The 21,914-nt window shown below is 40.6% G+C and overlaps 1 protein-coding gene across 1 annotated transcript in view; it reads left to right on the top strand.

Moving 5' to 3' along the window:
* Positions 1-21,914, top strand: part of CALCOCO2 (calcium binding and coiled-coil domain 2) — a 997,525-nt gene that overhangs the window by 593,077 nt on the left and 382,534 nt on the right. Inside the window, exon 7 of the mRNA XM_044055399.1 lies at positions 6,497-6,624. Coding sequence (XP_043911334.1) covers positions 6,497-6,624 — 128 coding nt within the window. The remainder of the gene's footprint in view (positions 1-6,496; positions 6,625-21,914) is intronic.

Below are 21,914 nucleotides of genomic sequence, written 5' to 3'. Positions count from 1 at the left end.
ACATACTTTCAATGTGGTTTTTATTCTTTAGAGGCCTCCCGCAGGGCTGCTGTTACTAGGTCTGTGCTTAGAAGGCATGCTTGGCTTAAGGAGCAGTCTTTGCCTGATTATGTTAAAGCTAAATTGTTGGATGCTCCTTCAAATCAGGACCATCTGTTTGGCAATAAGGCTGAAGAAGTTCTGAAAAAGATGGAAGATAAAGCTAAATCTATGCAAACTGTTAAAGATTGTTTACAAGTGCAACCTCCAAGATTTAGTAGGCACTGGCCTACTAAGAACTGGTCCTTTCCAGTCCCTTCCAGATCCTCTCAAGCCAAACCCAGACACACCAAAAGCACCAGGTTTCAGTCCCAGGCGACTCTCAGAACTAAGCAATGGGGGCCCTCCACTTCCAAATCTGGAAATAAGCAAGACACCCCCCCTATGGTAAACAGTTGCAATTACTTCCTTTTAAAATTACCAAGCACTTACCTTTTAGCCGCCCCTTTGGGGGTAAACATTGCTCTTCATGCAAAGAATTGGGAACTCATAACCCAGGACAAATGGGTTTTAAATACAGTGTCCCAGGGGTACAGATTTCATTTCCACACGTTGCCAACACCAAGCGGGTGGCCAGACCTGCCCCCAAATCAGTGGGCAGAGGTTCAAAAACAAGTACTTTCCCTCTTAAACATGGGGCTATTCAACCAGTACCAGAAGAGGAAAAGGGACAAGGTTTCTATTCCAGGCTTTTTCTGGTACCCAGAAAAGACAAATCATGGCATCCAATTCTGGACCTGTCTACTCTAAACACCTTTCTGGACATTCCAAAATTCAAGATGCTGACTCTTCACCAGTTACTTCCTATGCTAGGCAAAGATGCCTGGTTGGCAACACTAGTTTTAAAGGAAGCATACCTGCACATCCCAATCAGGGAATCTTGCAGAAGATACCTACGCTTCAAAGCAGGCTACATGCACTATCAGTTCTCTGCACTGCCCTTTGGCTTATCTACTGTGCCCAGGGTATTCACAAAGTGCCTAGCTCCAGTCATTGCATTTTGCAGGCAAAGAAATATTCAAATATATCCATACTTGGACGATTGTCTAATTTAGGCAGAAAACCAGGGCATACTTCTAAATCATCTGGCGTTTGTAAAAAGGGTTCTAACTTGTCTGGGATACACCATAAATTGAAAGAAATCACAACTGGTACCCTCTCAACAGATTACATTCCTGGGTGCAAGCTTGAATACAACTGTCCAAATGACTTTCCGCATGCCAGAGAAGCAAATTCATTTGGTAACTTACTTAAAACAAGTGGCCACAAAAACCCTGCTATCTGCAAGACAAATACTGCAAGCCTTGGGGTTCATGGCCTCCTGCATTTTCCTAATTCCATATGCAAGACTGCATATGAGGAAACTACATTGGTACTTAGTCTATTGAGTCAACACTGTCACAGCCTGGAAACAATGATTCCTATCATACTTTGCCTACGCCTGGAATTCTTATGGTGGGCAGAGGCCTGCCACCAAAACAAGGGACTGCCATTCACACTACCCCCTGCCACCCAAACCCTAACTACAGATGCATCAGACTATGCATGGGAGGGCTCATCTGGCAGGGAAGTGCATTCAGGGCAAATGGAACCCAAATCAAATGCACCTACATATGAATCAAATAGAAATGTTAGCTGTACAGAATGCTCTGACAGCCTTCAAGGACTACATTCTTCCAGGACAATTAATGGCAAAGACGGACAACACCACGGTTATGTGGTACATAAACAAGCAGGGGGGTACACATTCTTACCCCCTCTGCAGACTAGCCATGGCATTGTGGAACACAGCCTTGAGCTACCAAGTGCACCTGCAAGCTCAACTCCTGCCAGGAAACTTGAATACACTGGCAGACGGACTAAGCAGAAATCTCGTGGACCCACACGAGTGGAAACTAGAACCACTTTTTTTCAACATGTTGACAAGCAAATGGGGGAGCCCAGCCATAAATCTATTTGCCTCCCCCAGAATTACCAGTTGGACAGTTTTGCACAAGGACTCCCCACAAAGAATCTTGGAAAGTGGATGCTCTGCCCTTCAGCTGGAAAAACCTATCAGTCTACGCCTTTCCCCCTCTGCCCTCCAAAGTTCTGCTAAAAGTCAAACAGGACAAACCAAGAATGATTTTGATTGCTCCAGACTGGCCACGCCAACACTGGCACCCACTCCTGTGCAGTATGTCACAGATATCTCCATGGCACCTGCCCCAGACCTCTTCCTTGCTGTCTCAGCAAGAGAACCAAGTACTGCACCCTCAGCTTCCAACATTGAACCTTGCAGCCTGGCTAATCACTTAAATTCATCCTTATCATCCCTCAGCAAACCTGTGATGGATGTCATCTTGGAGACGAGAAGGCCTAGTACTAGAAAATATTATGCTGACAAATGGAAAAGATTCTGTGCCTGGAACCAATCTTTAGGGATGAGCACAGCAGCTCCCAGTTTACCTCAGTTTTGCAATACTTAACTGAGATGCTTTACAAGGGCCTGTCTTTTTCCTCAATTAAAATCCATGCTTCAGCTATTTCAACTCACTGTAACAAAGAACCAACCCTCTTCTCTCATCCCCTGCTCAAGCAGTATCTCAGAGGGGCAAAGAACTTGAAACCACCCAGGAGAGCTCTTACCCCTGCCTGGAACCTTAACTTTGTTTTGGAGAACCCTACTCTGCCTCCTTTCGAGCCAGCTGCTACTGCAGACTTAAAATTTATTTCTTGGAAAACAGCCTTCCTTTTAGTAATCACTTCAGCTAGAAGGATATCTGAATTACAGGCCCTTATGACAGTGGAGCCTTTCATCATCTTTCATGCGGACAGGGTATCTCTGAGGACCAATCCATCCTTCATGCCCAAGGTGGTTTCCAGTGTGGCTCTTAATCAGTCCATTCATTTGCCAACCTTCTTTCCCAATCAACAGAACAAAGGGGAATGAATTCTGCATCCCATGGATGTGCACAGACAACTTAGATTCTACTTGGACAGGACTAAATCTCGAAGAAAATTTGAACAATTGCTGGTAGCATTTGCTGCAGGGGCAGAGGGGAAGGCTATTAAAAAACAAACCATTTCTAAATGGATAAGCTATTGCATTCATTTCTGCTATAAGCACCATGGAAAACGAATCCCCCAGGGGATCAGATCTCACTCCACCAGGGCTGCATCTACTTCTGCAGCCTTTCTCAGAGGTGTCCCTACCAGGGATATCCTAGAAGCTGCTACCTGAAGTTCTGTACATACTTTCACCAAGCATTAGCATTTACCAATTTTCTCTAAATCTAGAGCTGGCTTTGTCACTGCTGTCTTGCAGTGCCTTATAGCTGGTCCTAATGCTGTATAAACTCCTCCTCCCAACCGTAGCTTTGGGAATCTACTCTAATGACTGCAACTGTGAAACACGAAGAACATAGTACAGCTGTGTACACTTACCATAAATGTAGATGTTCAAGTGTATTCACTGTTGCAGTCTTGGTTACCCTCCCTCAAGCCCCCTAATTTTCTCTGGCTATACCTCTTTCTTTTTCTATGCTTAAAAGCCTTTTTGGTGTATTTGCTTTTGGTTGGAGGTATGTTTTTGTGTTTTTAATTTTATTTGCTCCCCATTAGGGGGGCATCTGACATCTGGGGCAAGAAAAACTGACATAATGGCATTGGATGCATGTTTTATACCCCTGATGACCTGATGTCATGGAAGAAGGGACAGCAAGGTTTGTTGTGGTCAGGGCCTAGGCAAGGAATACAGTACAAATGAAAATCTTTGAGAGGTATTTGCTTTCCACAAGTAATGCAATTATTAACTTTTACTGACATCGGTAAGAAGCAAAAAAAAGTTTCCCCAATGGGGTACTTAGCTTTAAGTTGACGACTTCAGTTCTGAAACTCGAAAACGAAAATTTCAGGAGTCAGCCGACCGGCACTTGAGAACTGCTTCTGCTTCGGGCACCGCACAGCAAGAAAGACTGATGCAATGGCATTGGATGCATGTTTTATACCCCTGACAACGTGACGTAATGGAAGAAGGGATGGTAACCAACGCAGGACCCAAGACTTTGTTAATCAGGCCGACTGAGGGCAACCTGCCAGCAGATTACCCAAATGTAATGACTGCAACAGTGAATACACTTGAACATCTGCATTTATGGTAAGTGTACACAACTGTACTTTCCTCTGTATTAATTTATGTAGGCCCTGAATAGTTTGAGGTATGATTTTTAGGGCACTAGGTTGCTTATCCCTATGGCCTTTCCAAACTCCATCATGCCGTAACTGTTGCTTCAGCAGCTGCTTTTGCTCTGGCCTTCTTCACCTGTTTGCAACTTACAGAAGAATTGTTAGACCCTCTGAATGCAAGAAGGCATTCTTCATCAGCTGGACAGCCTCCTTCACAAATGATGTCCACCAGCAAGTCCTGCGATTTACCAGTACCGCATGCTTCAGTCGCAGATCCTTCAGGTCATCTTTATTAGCTCAGAAGTTAAGGTTTTGAGCTCCATTCAGACTCAATATCCCCTGGCCTTTATCAAAACAGTTGAAGTCTTATTGGTGGAAGACATGAACTCATGCCTCACAGAAGCTTCCACCAGCTGTTCTCTGTAGATCCTCACTGCATATTTAGATTTACATCCACTTTGTGTGTCAGACTGATTCCCCATCTGATTAGTGCAACCCACCAGTGCTGGTGATAATTCGACAGCTGTGTCTCCTCTTTATCCACGAGTCCACAGGCTATAGAGTTAGGTCTGATACCATTCCTGCAGAAACGATCGTTGACCTTGGGCCCAAGATGCTTTGGCACCAGTTAGAGCCCTTATGTGAAAAGTTTGTTGCACAGCTCATAGACTATGCTACCCCTGTTGCAAACGTATCAAAGGGTAATCTGCTGAACCAGTGGGTAATTTTCTTTGCCCTCTACACCCCCATGTGTGAAGACCATGTCTGCTTATTTAAATACACTAGCTTTGTCACCCAGCTGCAGAGATCAGTATTTTCACATACTGCATGCATCACAGCATAAAATATTAAACACATTCTGGGATTAGCCATGTAGGGGAACCAGGATTGAGGAGATTTTACATTTGATTTTTCATTTTTTACTGCAAAGAAGAGCTCCATAGTAATGGTATGTATAAACCTCTCTGTGCTTGAATGTCATGTTTGCTACAGACAAACTGTGACTGGTCCAGAAGTGCACTGACCACTGACCTCTCACATTTACTTCCAGCAGGCCATTCCTTTCATCTGCACCTCCCAGGTATCTGCATATTTCTTCACATGAGAACACTGACATTTTGCAGTAAGATTGCTGAGTCACCTGGATATACCTCACCTTCCTGCTCAGCACAGCTTTTTGTTATATAATCAGAGGCAGTTATCAGCCTTTTTCAACTTTTAATCAAAGCCGCATTGAAGCAAACCTATTGTTCAGTGGAAAACTCCAACTGCATAGCTGTCAGTCATGGACTTCTGAGTGTATTTCTACACTTTCTGGGTCCTACCTCCAGAACAAAAGAGAGGTCCTAGCCAATTTATTGTCTGGTTTTAGAGCCCACCATCTGTGTAGAGCTGGATTTGATTGTCTTTCCAATGGTTTCCACCTCTTGCAGAAGCTCAGGTTACTTCTGTGCTGCTGGCATAACCTTCCTCATCCAGAGTTCTGATTTTTATTTCTTGGTTCGGATTGCTTGAATCCACTCTACATATGGTCACTACCTGGCTGGCAGTGCACCTGATCCCCACCTTTCCCAAAAGGTGACCTCATACATTCATTATGGGCTGAGTCCATCTGAATTATTTAAGTGGCCCGGCAAACGGACAGAAATGGTTTACATTAGTTCAGCTTTAAAGCAAGCCCTATGTAAGTAAGGTAAATCTGCAATTCTGATAATATATATTTAAAGAAATATTTTGTAACAGATGATTTCCCCCAGGTAGTCCCATAGTCTTCACTATGTAATCTAGTACTTTGTCTTGGGTAGATATCAGCGTTGTTGCTTTGCACTTCCTCTGCCCTTTGGTAGCAGCCCTGTAAAGTGTTGCTTTGCACTTCCTCTGCCCCTTGGTAGCAGCCCTGCTGATTCGGCATCCTCATTTCTTCTCCTTGTCGTTCAGTCAATTCCGACTCTTTATGACCTCAGTGGCATTCGCTCACCAGACATGTCTGTTGACAACTGCTTTTTAATTTTATTGCAGTGTTGAATTCATTACTTCAGTAATGTAATTCATCTTTGCCTCCGTAACCCCTTCTTCGTTTGCCTTCGATCTATCCCCGTGTACAGATACTGCCATTTTTGCTCTTCCCCTGCTATGGAGCTGACTTTGTCCTCTGCACCTTCCTGGTATGACATACTGTGTAGTCCTGGGACCCAGACAAAAGAGCTGAAGTGTCCGTAGAAGCAGTGATCCCCTTGATAGTCATGTTTTCAACATGGAATCTTTATTTATGTTCTGTTTTGAATTTCAGTCACTGAGGAAGACTCTGGGAGAGCATCAGTTAACGCTGAACAATACTTTGACGGAGAAGAAGAAGCTGGAAGAAGACATGGAGTGTCTGAAAACGAAGATCGCTGTTGGTGTAACAGAAATCAAGAGGTGAGGAGACCGAATTACTTGGAATGTGTGCAGGTACAAGTGACGTTTCACACACAACTGCAGTAAAAGGAGTTAATTGTCCAAGGCTAAGGACAGGCTTAGCATGGGCTCAGTAACAGTGTGGGTCATGTGTTTTAGGTGTGCAGAGCTTCTGAGTCCTCCTTCCAAGTTATGCATACTTACATATGCATGTGTGTGTGTGTGTGTGTGTGTGTGTGTGTGTGTGTGTGTGTGTGTGTGTGTGTGTATATATATATATATATATATATATATATATATATATATATATATATATATAATATAACACTGACAAGACAGTTACTAAAATTTGAAACACATTAAAACACATTCACTAATTTTTCTCTAATTTTTACAGGGCAGCAAGTCCCCCTCACCTCCGCAAATTGTATATACCAACTCAGAGATCGCATTACAGTGACAACAATGGTTTGTCAATCCATACTGTAGTGTGATCGCCATTTAAAATATACGAGTAGTGTACATGTTTTCTTGTACAGGGCACTTTTATGGGCTAGGCTTGTGAAGGCTCCAGGGTCATTAGCCTAGTACACACATATGAACCTATGAATGGCTTCAATAGCTGTACACCTACCTGCATAACTGGTATGGTGCACTAGAAAGCATGACAGCAAATGTTTCTTGGAAATGACATTCGACAAAGTGACGTTTCAGGCTAGTGGAGTTTTGGAGAAGTGGTCTGGTTAAGTTAGTTTCAGGCAAATGTAATTTCGACCAAACAAATGGGATTCATAGATATAGACAAGATAGATAATAGATAGATAGATAGATAGATAGATAGATAGATAGATAGATAGATAGCGATAGATATAGATATACAAACATACACATATGGGTAAACTTTATATGATTGAAAACCCAAAATACTGAAAACTCATTTGACTGAGTCTCATTATACTGAAAGCTTACAATGCTGAATTTCAAAATACTGAATTTTAAGCCATAGATGTGATGTGTGTTTCACTTCACCTGTGACTTGCTTGTGATAAAAAAAAATGACTGTAACGTGAAGTGTTGACTGTCAGAATACTGCTAGTAGTGTAGAAAATAGTGCTGTAGTGTTTCTAAATGCAAGTATGTCTCTCTACATTTTTATGGGAAGTATCTAAACTAATAAAGTGGATGTTTTGTGCACTCCCTGCAGTAGTGGCAGTGTATACAGTACTGTAATGTAAGTAAAAGGTATCTGCCCTTTTCCCCACTGTAATGTGATCCTGGAGTTAGTATATATAGTTGGGGGGTGTGGGGGGGATAGCCACCCCACCTAGTTTGACTTTATGTTGTCGGTTTCTGTTAAGAGGGTAAGTAGGTTTTAAGTTTTGGAAAGAGTTAATCCTTGGTGTTGTAAGTCTGCATGTGTATGGCTTAAAATTCAGTATTTTGAAATCCAGCATTGTAAGCTTTCAGTATAATGAGACTCAGTCAAATGAGTTTTCAGTATTTTGAAAATTAGGTATCGTGGTCTCAGTCAAATGAAATTCAGTATTTTGAGTTTTCAGTCATGTGAAGTAGATCCATATGTGTATGTATATCTATATATATATATATATATATATATATATATATATATATATATATATATATATATATATATATATATATATATGGGTCTACTGCTTTACATTGAAAATACACTTCTTTGAAATAGAGCAGTAGACCCTACACTTCAGCGAAAGTCCACTTAAAGGAAAGTGCACTTTTGCTGAAATCTAGTTCCCCAGGCTATCCCAAAAAAAAAAACATGTTTTTACAGGGGGGAAGCCCCCCTGCACCCCGCCCATGTGGAGGGCTGTGCCCCCCACATCCCCCTACTTAAATATACCAACTTCGAGAATACACTACAGTGGGGAAAAGGGAATATTCCCATTCTGCACTGTAGTGTGACTGCCAAAGTCAATGTTCGAAGTTTCACTACTTCGAACAAGTGGACTCGGTGAAGTGGGGTTCGAAGTAGTGAAACTTCGAACATATTGACAGATCCCATATATATATCATATATATATATATATATATGTTCATAGGTAGGTACTAGGCTATTAGCACTGGGGCCTATATAAGCCTAGCTAAAAAGGTGCTCTGGCTTTCGCCACCCAAGAAAATTATTTTCCTGTGCCCCCGTCGAGTAGAGCCACAGAAGTGATCCCTGGGGTGAATTCATCAAGATTTTTCTTGAAGAGTGTTAATGAGGAGCTCTGCTTGACATAGGTAGTCGGTTCCAGAGTATGGGAAGTCTCTGGGACAGGAATCTATCCCTCCAGCATGTTTTGTTTATTGTGGCAACAAGATTTAGGTCCCTAGAGCGTGTAGCTCGGAGGGATTGGGATTTTTTTTAAGTGGAGCAAGTCCAACAGCGGGTTTGACATAGCTTTGTATGTTAGGCAAAGATCTCCTCTGAGTAGGCGATATGTGACAGAATAAAGCTTGAGTTTTTTGAGACAGTCTGCGTAGGGCATCTGTTTGAGGCCAGTAATCCTCTTTGTGAGGTATTTCTGTGGCCATTCCAGTTGTTGTAGATGTCTTGTGAGGTACATACCAAAAGGGGCGTTGTATTCTGTAATGGGTTTAATGAGTGATGAGAGGAGGGGAACAATTACCTCTTTTTTCCTGGATGAGAAACGTTTTGTGATGAGGTGAGCCATGTAGAAGGATTTTCTGACCACTGTGGCATTGTGATTATCAAAGGAGAGACTACTGTCCACCTGTGTCCTCACACTTTCGGCATTAAGTAGACTACCACTTATGTGGTAGTCCATGGGTACAGAGTTTTTACCAAAGGGGATGACAGTACACTTTTTGGCATTGAGCTTCAGGCCATGGCTTTGACACCAGGCATCTGTCTCAGTGAGGCCCTTTTGTAGGATGTCCACATCGTTAGGAATTTTGATTATGGCTCCTAGTTTGCAGTCATCTGCAAACTTTGTTAGCCAAAGACCTTCTGTGTTAGCCTGTACTTCAGAGAAGTAGATACCAAACAGGAGAGGACCCAGGACTGAACCCTGTGGTACTCCACTTGTCACTGGTCTGAAGTCGGATTTGGAGTCACTGGTCTGAAGTCGGATTTGGAGTCTGCTACTTTCACAGTGTGGGTTCTGTCCGTGAGCCAGTTGGCAACCCATCTTGTGACATAGGGATTTATACCTAGTTTAGTGAGCTTGTCTAGAATTCCAGAGTGGGGGATGGTGTCAAAAGCCTTGGCGAGATCTAGATAAGCTGTTTGAACCACCTTACCCTCATCTATGGCTTTGTGGACTGCTTCAAAGAAGTCAATCAATTTTAGGAGACATGATCTGCCTTTTACAAACCAGAACTGGGTAGAGTGCAGAGTTTGGAGATTACTTATGTCTTTGTTTATGAGTTCCATGATGATACATTCCATGGCATTGCAGACCAGGTTCATCAGGCTAATGGGGCGGTAGTTCCTGAGGTCCGTCATGGCTCCCCCTTTGTGAAGTGGGATAATCATCGCTGTGCGCCATTCAGTGGGCACAAAGCCTTAGGTGAGGATATGATTGAACATGGTACTTAGGTAGGGTGCCAGTTCATTCTGTAGTTCATGTAGAACGCAGTCTGGGATATTGTCAGGTCCCATGGATGCTGTGTTCTTGGCTTTGGAGAGTGTGTCTTTTACCTGTGCAGCCATGATTACAGGAACTTTGCATTCTTCCAGTATAGAGATGGGCCCTCTAGGGGGTGAGAGGGGGGTAAAGTTAGCACTGAACCTATCTGCCAGGATGTTGGTAATATCAGTTGGCTCTGTATATTTAGTGCTATTGTGCTGTAACTCAGAGCAGATCTGAGTGTTGCCATTGAGATTCTTGACATAGCTATAGAATGCTTTGTGGTTGTGTGTAGAGTCAGTGGCAATTTTGTTTTCGTAACTAGCTTTGGAGGATTTTATGAGGGATCTCAGTTTCTTACTGAGGTTGACCAGGGAGTTCCTCCAGTCATGGGATTTTACTCTTTTTTGCAACAGTTTTGTTTGTGTGATCAATATTTTTTTAGCAGTCATCATTTTTCACATTGACGTTTTGCGCAGTCTCTTTTTAAGACAATCCAAAATGCATACATACTTATATACAGATATATATAAGTATATATATATAGATATATATATATATATATATAGATATATATATATATATATATATATATATATATATATATATATATATATATATATATATATATATATATATATAGGTTCATAAGTAGGTACTAGGCTGTCTGCCCAAGGGCATTTATAAGCCTAGCTAGAGTGTGTCGGCTTTCACCACCCCATTGATTAATTAACTGATCCTCTGTCAATCAGAGACAATGAAGTGATCCCAGGGGGTGTATTTTCTGTCACCCATCCACTCGTCAAAGTTTCTCTTTTAGAGTGTTAGTGAGGGGCTCTGCCTGGTGTAATTTGGAATGTTGTTCCAAAGCATGGGGAGTCTCTGTGACAGGAATCTATCGCTCCAGCATGTTCTATTTATTGTTGTGGCGAGGTTTAGCTCACTAGAGCGTGTGGCTCACACTGACGGATTTCTTTAGGTCGAGCATGTCCATCAGTTCTGAGTTGGACATGTCTTTGTAAGTCAGGCAGAGATCACCTCTGAGTAAGCGATATGCCACTGAGTACAGCCGGAGTTTTTTCAGTCGGGCTGCATAGGACATATGTCTGAGGCCAGTAATCCTCTTGGTGAGGTACTTTTGTGGTCTTTCCAGCTGTTGGAAGGGTCTTGTGAGGTACATCCCAAATGGGGCATTGTACTCTATGATGGATTTAATGAGTGATGAGTATTGGGGCACTATAACCTCTTTATTTCTAGATGCAAACCCTTTAGTAATTAGATGGGCCACATAGAAGGATTTCCTAACTACTTTGGCAATATGATTGTCAAAGGAGAGATTACTGTCTACCTGGGTCCCCAGATCTCTTATTACCTCTTCTGTATTAAGGGGGCTGCCACCTATGTGGTAATTCGTGGGTGTTTTGTTTTTCCCAAATGGGATGACTATGCATTTTTTGGCATTTAGCTTGAGGCCATGACTTTGACACCAGGTGTCCATCTCAGTAAGGCCCTTTTGGAGGATGTCCGTGTCAGCCGGAGAGTCAGTTATGGTTCCCAGTTTGCAGTCATCAGCGAACTTGGTTAGCCATAGTCCTCCTGTGTTTGCCTGTACTTCTGAGAAGTATAAGCCGAAGAGTAGGGGTCCCAGTACCGAGCCTTGCGGGACACCACTTGTGACTGGTTTAGAGTCGGACTTGGAACCCGCTATTCTTACCGTGTGAGTTCTGTCTGTAAGCCAGTTGGCAACCCATCTCGTGATGTAGGGTTTTATGTTCAGACTGGTGAGTTTTTCAGTAATACCCGAGTGGAGATTGGTGTCAAAAGCCTTGGCAAGATCAAGGTAGGCTGTGTAAACCACCTTTCCCTCATCTATGGCCATGGTGACTGTCTCGAAGAAGTCAACCAGGTTTACTAGGCATGATCTGCCCTTAACAAATCCGAACTGGGTCAGGTCAAGTGTTTGGAGGTTCCCAATGTCTTTGTTAATGAGTTCCATGATAATGCGCTCCATAGCCTTGTAGACCAGGCTAGTCAGGCTTATGGGGTGATAGTTACTAGGGTCAGGTGTGGCTCCTCCTTTGTGGAGAGGAATAACCGCTGCTGTGCGCCATTCTCTGGGCATGTAGCCTGTGAAGAGACTGAGGCTGAACAGCGTGTTTAGGTGGGGGGTTAGTTCGTTCTGTAGTTCATGCATGACGCAGCCTGGGACACCATCCGGTCCCGCTGACGCTGTGTTTTTGGCTTTTGAAAGGGGTGTTTTCACCTGTGTGTCTGTGATTTTTGCGACACTACACTTTTCCGGTATTGTTGTGGGCCCTTTTGGAGGTGAAGTTTGCACTGAATCTATCTGCCAGGATGTTGGCAATATCAGTAGGTTCAGTATATTTTGTGTTTTGCACTAGTTCAGTGCATATCATCGAGTTGCCACTTAAATTCTTAACATAGCTAAAGAAGGCTTTGTGGTTATCTTTTGAATCCTTGGATATTTTTCTTTTGAAGTTAGCCTTGGATGATTTCATGAGGGACCTCAGTTTCTTACTGATACTGATCAGAGATGTCTTTCCTTCTTGGGATTTGTTTTTTTTTTCTGAACTGGTTTCCTCCTCCTATTGTATAGCCTATTTATGGCAGAGGCCCACCAGACTGGTTTCCTTCTCTTAGGGGAGTGAGTCTTGGTTTTGCTAGGGATGACACGATCCATGCATCCTTGTAGGTGCTCATAGAGTGCATTTGTAAAGGTTTCTGTATCTTGGGCAGCATTATCCTTTAGCGTGGGGGCTGTGAAACTTACCTCCTCTGTCTTAAGTAAGGTGAAGTTTGCTTTAGAAAAGTTTTTTTACTGTGGTTTCCTTAGTTGGGGGTGGTGGTGGGGTGTGGACATCCAGAGTGATTAGTTTATGGTGTGATCTAACCAGTGACGGGTTGACCTCCAGTGTGGAACACCTGTCGCCCATGTTGGTGATGACCAGGTCTCTGGTAGGGGAGTGTACCAGCTGATCCAGGGCATTTGAGTTGATGAATTCCAAGAAGTGCTGGGCCTGGGAGTTTGTACTCGAGTAGTTTTCCCAGTGAATGTTAGGGTAATTGAAATCGCCCAATATCAGGGTGTTCAGTAGAACCTTCATGTTTTCCAGTGTCTCCAGAAAGGTGGAGTGGTGGTCCTGGGTCATGGAGGGTGATCTGTACAGGCCACAATGTGCATTGCAGATTTGCCCGATGTTAATTGCACATGGATGATCTCAGAGGTATTATGCACCACTAACCTGGAGGTGTAGGTATCCTTGATGAAGATGGATACACCCCCCCTTTTGTGTTTCGTTCCGTGTTCTGTGTCCGAAACGTGTGCTATGAGTTGTAGCCCGGTAGTGCTGGGTTGCTGTCTGGAGCATTGAACCAGGTTTCAGTTACTGCACAGATGTCGACATTCTCCATATTGAGGAGTGCTTTGAGCGAGTGCATTTAGTTTGACTTTTGAGCCTTGCCTAAAAAAGGCACTATGGGGGCAGCAAGAGCCTTGGCCAGTATTTGAAAGCCTAGGGGTGACAGGTGCAAGCCATCTATTGCGAAGCAACGCGGCTTGTCGAACATGTCATCCCAGGCTGACAGACACTGGATCCCCTTTGAATGACACCAGAAGCTTATTCAATTGTTGAAATTGATCATTTTTTCTTTATACTGAGGTATCATTCTTGGTGAGGGCAGGATGCTACTCAGGGTCAGGGTCATACCAGCCTGGGCCACATGATCAGAGAGCTCTTCCATGTCTCTTTTCATGTAGTTCAGGGAGGTATGTCTCAGGTCATTCACACCAACATGAACAATGACAGAGTCATATTTGTACTTGTTCTAGAGTGACCTGAGTACTTGTTTTATGTGGCGGATTCTGGTTCCCGACAGGCAGCTAACAGTAACCTGCTTGTCCAGCCTAGTGAGTGGGATGTCAGTGTGCCTGACTATAGAGTCACCTATTACTAGTGCGTTAGGTATGTTATTTAAGTGCTGTGGCGATGTGATTGTCGCACACTGATTTTGTGTTTTATGTGTTGTCTGGTTTGTGGGAGGTGCAGGTTGTTTGGGTGTCTGCTTTGGAGGTCTCTGATGCTTTGCAAGTTTTATTTAGAGCCCAAGTATGATTTTGTGTATTTATGTATTTTTGCCAGTGCTGTTTTAGTAGGTCTGTGTGTGGCTGGAGGTGTGGTGCAGGTGTTAACCTTCTCCTCTTGACTGTCTGTTCCATTCTTGGGTAGAGACAGCTTAGCTTCCAGTCTGGCTGTATAAGTGCATCTCTCGCATATGTTAGTGTTTTGTGGTAGGAGGAGAGGGTTATCTGTGTACATGAGGCAGTTGTAACATTGCCTCAGGAAACCCAGATTCACCAGCTGGACTGGAGAGTACACCTGAAGTTTCCCTTTGGTCATGCCTGAATAGTAGAGTGAGCTGCTTAGACACTTGGTTGGTGAGGGGTGAATAAACAGCCTTGCCCTGCTGGACAATCAGTGTCAGGGTATATTAGTGCTTGCTATTATGTCTGAGCAAGTGCTGGGCTGTAAGATGCTTTTAGAGTTCTTAGGTTGAGAGTTAAACTAGTTTCAAGGGAAAAAACTGAAGAGGAGACTTAGTGGAGCCATGAATAATTTAACCGTAGTGGAGCCATGAATAATTTAACCGTAGCTAACTGGTAATGCCCGGTGCTCAAAACTGTGCAAACACATGTTTTATAGTAGGGAAATGAAAGAGATAGAAATTAGCCCAAAATGGCCAATAGACTACTAACTTCTGGGCTGGAACCACTCCTCCAGGGACAGGTAGGTTGCTCAAAGCTCCCCTCTCAAAGGTGAACAGAGAAACCTTCCTCTATCCAAGTAAGGTATGGGCAACTCAGAAACTAGTATCACAGCCCTGAATTCAGCACTAGCCTGAAAACTGGACTATACTAGCTTAGAAAGGCGGGAAACAATGAATTTTTTTGGTTTTGAAAAGATAAGGCAAAAACAGTAAAAAATACACTTAAAACAGCTTTAAACGACTACAAAGGATCAGAAAAGGCTATTGCACTTTACTGTGTAGCCTACAACAGTTAAATTATTTAAACAAAAACATTTTTAAAAGTGCAGGCAGTCAAATAAGTACAATATGTGTACAGTAAGTACAATATATGTATATTTGCATGCACGCACACACACACAAAGTTGAATCAATTGCAGAAGCAAAAATGGTCTTTAAGTCTTTATTTGACTTTAAACCAGCTTGATAAAGTGCAACAGTTCATGCAGTGATAATTTTTTCTGACGTTCAAAACACTCGCACCAAATCGCTGAAAGTTCAAATCACTGAAAACTAATTTCACTGAATCATGCCTAGTAGCCCCCACCTACTTTTGGTTTTATATTGTTAGCTTTTATATTTATGAATGTCATTTTACAGAAAGCTAAGTAGATGGGGAGCTATGCCCCCACACTCCCCAATGTTGAGAGCTGTGCCCCCCAAACCCCCATAACTATATATACTAACTCCAGGATCGCATTACAGTGGGGAAGGGGCTTATACGTTTTATTCACCCAACAGTACTTACATTCTGTGAAATGTGATTCAGTGAAATGAGTTTTCAGTGATTTGAGCTTTCACTGATTTTTTTGAGGGTGAATTTGAAATTCAGTGAAATGAGTTTACAGTGAATGAAAGGAGACCCATGTATGTATGTATGTATATATATATATATATATATATATATATATATATATATATATATATATATATATGGTTCTAATGACAGATGTGGTTCGACACATACAGGACGATACAGTTAAAACCGAGAACACTGAAAACTGATATAACCGACCCGCGTAAATAACCGACTATGAAAGCGGCGACATTGGTATGCTAATCTCGCTCCGCTCCATAGTTAGCGTAAATTATGAAGTAGTAAGAATAAAATCAGCATAGCGCAAAAATGACACAGAACAAACCTGCTTGATAGTAACTGTAACACCTGATAGTGACAGTGAACTATTTACATTACCTGTGCGTAGAAGGGCGAGCGCTATAGTATTACCAATATCGCCTGGCGTATAGTTATTTATATTCGTCGTCGGTACTGTGATTTCAGTTTTCAGTCGATATGGTTTATCCGTTTGATATATTGTATATATATATATATATATATATATATATATATATATGGGTCTACTGCAAATGGTCAAATTCCCACAATCTCGAACTTCATATGGCCGACCCCATATGATTGAGCTTGTGAAATCTTGACCGGACTGCATGGAGATCTGCATACAGTGCGTAACGGGAATATTTCCCATTACTGAACTGTAGTGCAACTTCTGAGTTAGTATATGTAAGTGGGAGGTGGGGGGAGTAGCCCCCTACATGGGGGGGGGTGCAGGGGGGCTTGCCCCCTTCAAAATACTGATTTTGTCAGTATTTCTTTTGTTTTTTGCCAGTTCAGAAAACCGGCTTTCGCGGTAGTGCATTTTCGCTTTTATGGGTGTCGATGTTGCTTGTTCGAGATTTTGGGATTTTGAGCAAGTAACATAGACCCATACATATATATAATAAACACACACACACACACACACACATATATATATATATATATATATATATATATATATATATATTTATATTACATTTGTTGACCGGGAGTGTCCAACTGAGCTAAAGCCCTTGTTCAGCGGAGGCCCGTGGAGAAAAGCTGCAATATAGAATGCAATTTAATAACAGTTTTTACACTCATAGCAATATACAAAAGTTTACCATTCTGGTAAAGTAGTTGGCAAGATTAAACAATACAAATCAAAAAAGATAAAAAGTGTAACACGTAGAAAGTTAATTGTTTTAGTTTCAGTTGGATAGGCTATCTAACAATACTAAACAGTGTATAGACATTACTTTAGGGGAATTTCTTAGGAAGTAAAGGGAGTAAGTTATTATGTTAGGTGGTGTGTAATTGTTATGCAGTTCAGAGTGAGTTGGTTGTGAACAGTGGCAGGTCCAATGTTTTTTAAAGTAGTCTTTGGTAGCTAATTTAAATTGTTTGGGTTGAGTAAGGTTCCTTATTTCTAGTGGGAGTTTGTTCCATGCAATAGAGGAATGATAGCTATATAGATTACAGGTTCCCTATTAGAAGACCGAAGACGCAGTCTTTCGAATGCATCTTGGTCGAACTCAAAAACCTGAAATGGCAAAATATCGAAGCGGCTTTTAAGCAAATTCTTTCCCTTTCCGTTACTTTGCTGTTTTAGGCAATGTAGTGCGGTCTCGGAGTTGGTATATTTAAGTAGAGGTTGTCAGGGGGGTGAAGCTCCCCACTTAATGTCATGTTTAATGTATTTTTTTTTTGTTGTTGGAACAGTGATTTTTTTTTCCCTAGGAAAAAAAATCGCTGTTCTGACAGTTCGAAATTGTAAGCTTTCGCTTACATAGGGTCGATTAATCACTGTTCGCTTTTTTAAGCGTTTGGTGATCTAATATAGACCCAGATTACAGCCTGCCTTGGAATTGGGTTTATGAACCTTTAACAGATCTTGGGTTGTGCTTCGGCGATGCCTGGTAGGACAATAGTTAGAGATGAGAGGTGATAGAGCAGGGCAGAAGGATGGCTGATATAGAATGGAGTGAATGATTTGCAGCTGAGATTGAAGAAGTAGGTGAGGTAGTTCTAGCCAGTTTAGATATTTTATGGAGAGACAGTGGTGAGATTTATATGTTTGTTGAGCAGCAAATCTTGCTATCCTGTGATAGGTTGATTCCAGTTTGGTATGTAGGAATGTATTTAGATTAGTGAGTATTTGGGAACAGTAAGTTAAACATGGTAGAAGGTACGCATGAGTAAGAGTAATTCTAGCTTCTCTTGTGAGGAATTTGTTGTTCCTGTACAGGAGTCCTAGCTTCTGATGTTTTTTTTTGATACAGTTGTAAATGTGTATATCAAATTTTAGTTGATCGTCAATGGTAATGCCAAGTAGTTTTGTGCCCGATTCAACTTTTATGGGAGTATTGTTTAGGGACATTATGGAAAAGGATGTTTTGATGTGGTTACTAGTTTTAGGGGGAAAATTAGGAATTTTGTTTTTGTCGGGTTAAGAATGAGCTGCTTATTTGTGAGCCACACTTCTACGGAGTTAAAGGAAGCCGCGGCAGGTGAAAGCAGGTCAGAGGGTGAATTTGTAGTAGAGTCATCTGCGTATTGTATTATATTTGACTGAGGACAAGAGGAGTAGATTGTGTTGGTGAAAATATTAAAGAGTAGTGGTCCAAGAATGGATCCTTGAGGGACACCTGTACTAACAGGAAGGAGGGTAGATAGTACACTGTCCCATCTCACTGACTGCAGTCTGTCAGAGAGTGAGAGCTAGAGAACCATGCAACTGTATGTGGGGAGAAATTAAGGTTAATGAGTTTAAGTAGCGGACAGTGAGAGACCGTGTCAAAAGCTTTTGAGAGGTCAAGAAATAGGCAAGATATGAGTTTATGATTGTCTTTGGTTTGGGTAATGGTATTAAGAAAGGATAGTAGAGCTGTGGTGGTACTATGCTTGGGGCAAAAGCCATGCTGTGTGGGAGTGAGCACGTTTTCCTGTAAGAGGTAGTGCATAACATGCTTGTGCACACATTTTTCTAGGACTTTAGAAAGAGGGGAGACGATAGCAATTGGTCTGAAGTTAGCAGTTTCTATGGAGTTACCGCCTTTATGAATAGGAAGAGTGCAAAATTGTTTCCAAATAGATGGAACTGTTGATTCAGATATTGAGTGATATATATATATATATATATATATATATATATATATATATATATATATATATATATATATATATATTTCAAAAGCTCGAGACCATGTAGCCGAAACCCCACATTACCGAAAGACCAGAAGCGCGAAATTCGAAATCCCGATGTTAAGGGATTTTGAGTTAGCACTTCTGGTGTTGTGGTTCAGGTAAGTATGTGTGTGTGTGTGTGTGTGTGTGTGTGTGTGTGTGTGTGTGTGTGTGTGTGTGTGTGTGTGTGTGTGTGTGTGTGTGTGTGTGTGTGTGTGTGTGTGTGTGTGTGAGGGGCAGCAATGTGTGGGTATGAGTTTGCCTTGTGTGTATGTTTGTGCGATCTCGGAGTTAGAATATTAAAGTAGGGGGGTGTGGAGGGGCACAGCGGTTTTAATATTTCGGTAATGTGGGGTTTTGGGCTTATAGTCTCGGTATTTAGGTCTTCGATTGTGTTATTTCGATTCAGTAGTGAATCCATATATATATATATATATATATATATATATATATATATATATATATATACACACACACACACACATGTCATACCTGCTGCTAAATTAGATTCTTGATGATCAGGATGATATCTAATTTAAGTTGCTATCAGGCCAGAAAAAATAGGATTTCAGTAGTGATGGCATTGCTGATGTGCAGTACAGTGTTTTGTTTATGACCATCCCTGTCATGTTATCTTTTCTTACCTGTATTCTGACTTTTATACTATATTAATCATCTTCAAGAATCAGTAATCATAAGTCTCTGTGGGAAAATGGAACAAAATAATATTAACATTTGAAGATAGACTACAGTTAATAAAATGGTTTTACTGCCCAAGATCCTATATATATAGCCTTGGCAATACAACTGTTGCCAGAAAAGAATTTACTTAAAGAAATAAATCCATGCCTAATAAAATGTTTATGGTTTCCCAAAAGAAACAGAATAGCTTTAATACATCATATTAGACCATGGAAACATGGAGGGTTAAACTTTCCTGACATAGAAACATATATAAAAGTATCAATATCTAAAACAATTTCAGATTGTATAAGTCCAAATTACTCTGCAAATTGGAAGAATTACTGACTGTAATATTAATGAATGAATTTGATTTACAAAACAAATTTCAAATAGCAGATATAAACAATCTGCCATGGCACATATTGTGTATTAGTCTGCAATATCACATAACTAAACCCACTAAAACTTGTATGATTAATTATTACATTGATTCATTTAGGAAAATTATTAAAGCAAATATAGACTTAAAAATCTGTTTTGATCTTTTAACACCATTTATAGTCACCAAGAACTTTCCACATAAAATATTTAAAGAAATTATTAATTCATGGGAACAGAAAGGATTTGTTTGTTGGTTCCAGTGTATCAAAGAACTAAAAGTTTTAGATATGCAAGTCATACTAACAACATACAAAATTCCGCAACAGGACTGGCTAACTTTACAGAGTATTCTGTCATACTCACAAGATTTAAGTAGAATAATTAATAATTCTTCATTTAAAGAACTACCTAAATTTACGAAATATATATATACATATATGAATTCATATATAATGACTTTGACATGGGAAACTGTATTTCAAAGTTTTACAAAATATTGATAAACTATAAAACAACACCAAAACCTCATATTGGAAACCTATAACTAAAGGCCGCTCAATACAGTTAACTGAAAATATTAAAACAAATATATTGTTATCAATAAAATATCCATCCTTCACACACTACTGGAAAGTGTTTAACTGGAAATGCTTGCACAGATCGTTCTTAATCCCAGACAGAATCAGCAAAATTAATTTGTCCATTAAAGGAAGATGTTGGAGATATGAGCAAGTATTCATTGCAGATTGGAACCACGTTTTCTTTGATTGTGTTAAAATGAAGCCATTTTGGAATGGTATTAATAACTTTTTACAAGCCTTATTTAATGAATCATTTTATTTAACTAAAGCTCTTGTATTATTAAATGTGAACGAAGGTCCTCATTTGAATTGGTCAAACATGTATCTAGTATAGACTATACTTGCAATCTAAAGGAAGTGTATGTATAACAAGGAGATGAAATACAAACACAATACCAACTTTGGAAGATGTCTACAACCTGCTGAAGACCACAGCATTGCTGGAAACTAAAATTGTATCCAAAGCCATTGATCAATAACCCTTGGGGAAAAGTTTTATCTCTGACACCATACAATGACTGATTAGACACTCTGATAACGGATTGGACATACTTATACAGTAATTGTACATATTAGATTTGTTATAGTGTAAATAGTTAATTTAGATGATATTTATAAATATTATGAAATGTATTCAATTATATTTGAAAATAAAAAAAAAGAATCGCTAATCATATTTCATTAAGAACGTAATTACAAGTACTATATTATCTGTTCATTCAGTATGTATAGGTTAATATATACGTAAGCTATAACCATCACTTACGAGTATAACACATAAATGCCTGACTTACAAATTGGAAATGGCTTACATGATTTGAAAACTTGTGGGGCTTTTTCTTCTTTTTTTTTTTTTCTAACTTAACTATTCAGTTAAAGAAGTGCCATCTTTTGAATGGATCCATATAATTTAAATTTCAAATGTAGGAAGGGAAGGTACTACATAACCTTCCCTGTGTTTTCTTCCTTTGATGGCTGTTCTGCAGCTGTGTTGTTACAATTGAGTGTAGAATGTTAGCATTATGCATTTTGACTACTTTTAAAATTTACTTTAATATGTGGAATCTAATCAAAACAAAACAAAGGAAGACCTAGAGTAAACAATCTAAGTTGCATAAATGTAAATCAAGGGCTCCCTAGTCCTTAACTTCTATTCCTAACCTAACTATATTAGTAATTCTAATTCTTGTTGCTACTATTCATAGAAAGTCTCTTTCTGCT

This window comes from Protopterus annectens, chromosome 13.part0 (genome assembly GCF_019279795.1).
Source record: "Protopterus annectens isolate FY-2018-M chromosome 13.part0, PAN1.0, whole genome shotgun sequence".
NCBI lineage: Eukaryota > Metazoa > Chordata > Ceratodontiformes > Protopteridae > Protopterus > Protopterus annectens.
The sequence above is the reverse complement of the archived record's forward strand: the minus strand, read 5'-3'. Positions and strand labels throughout refer to the sequence as shown.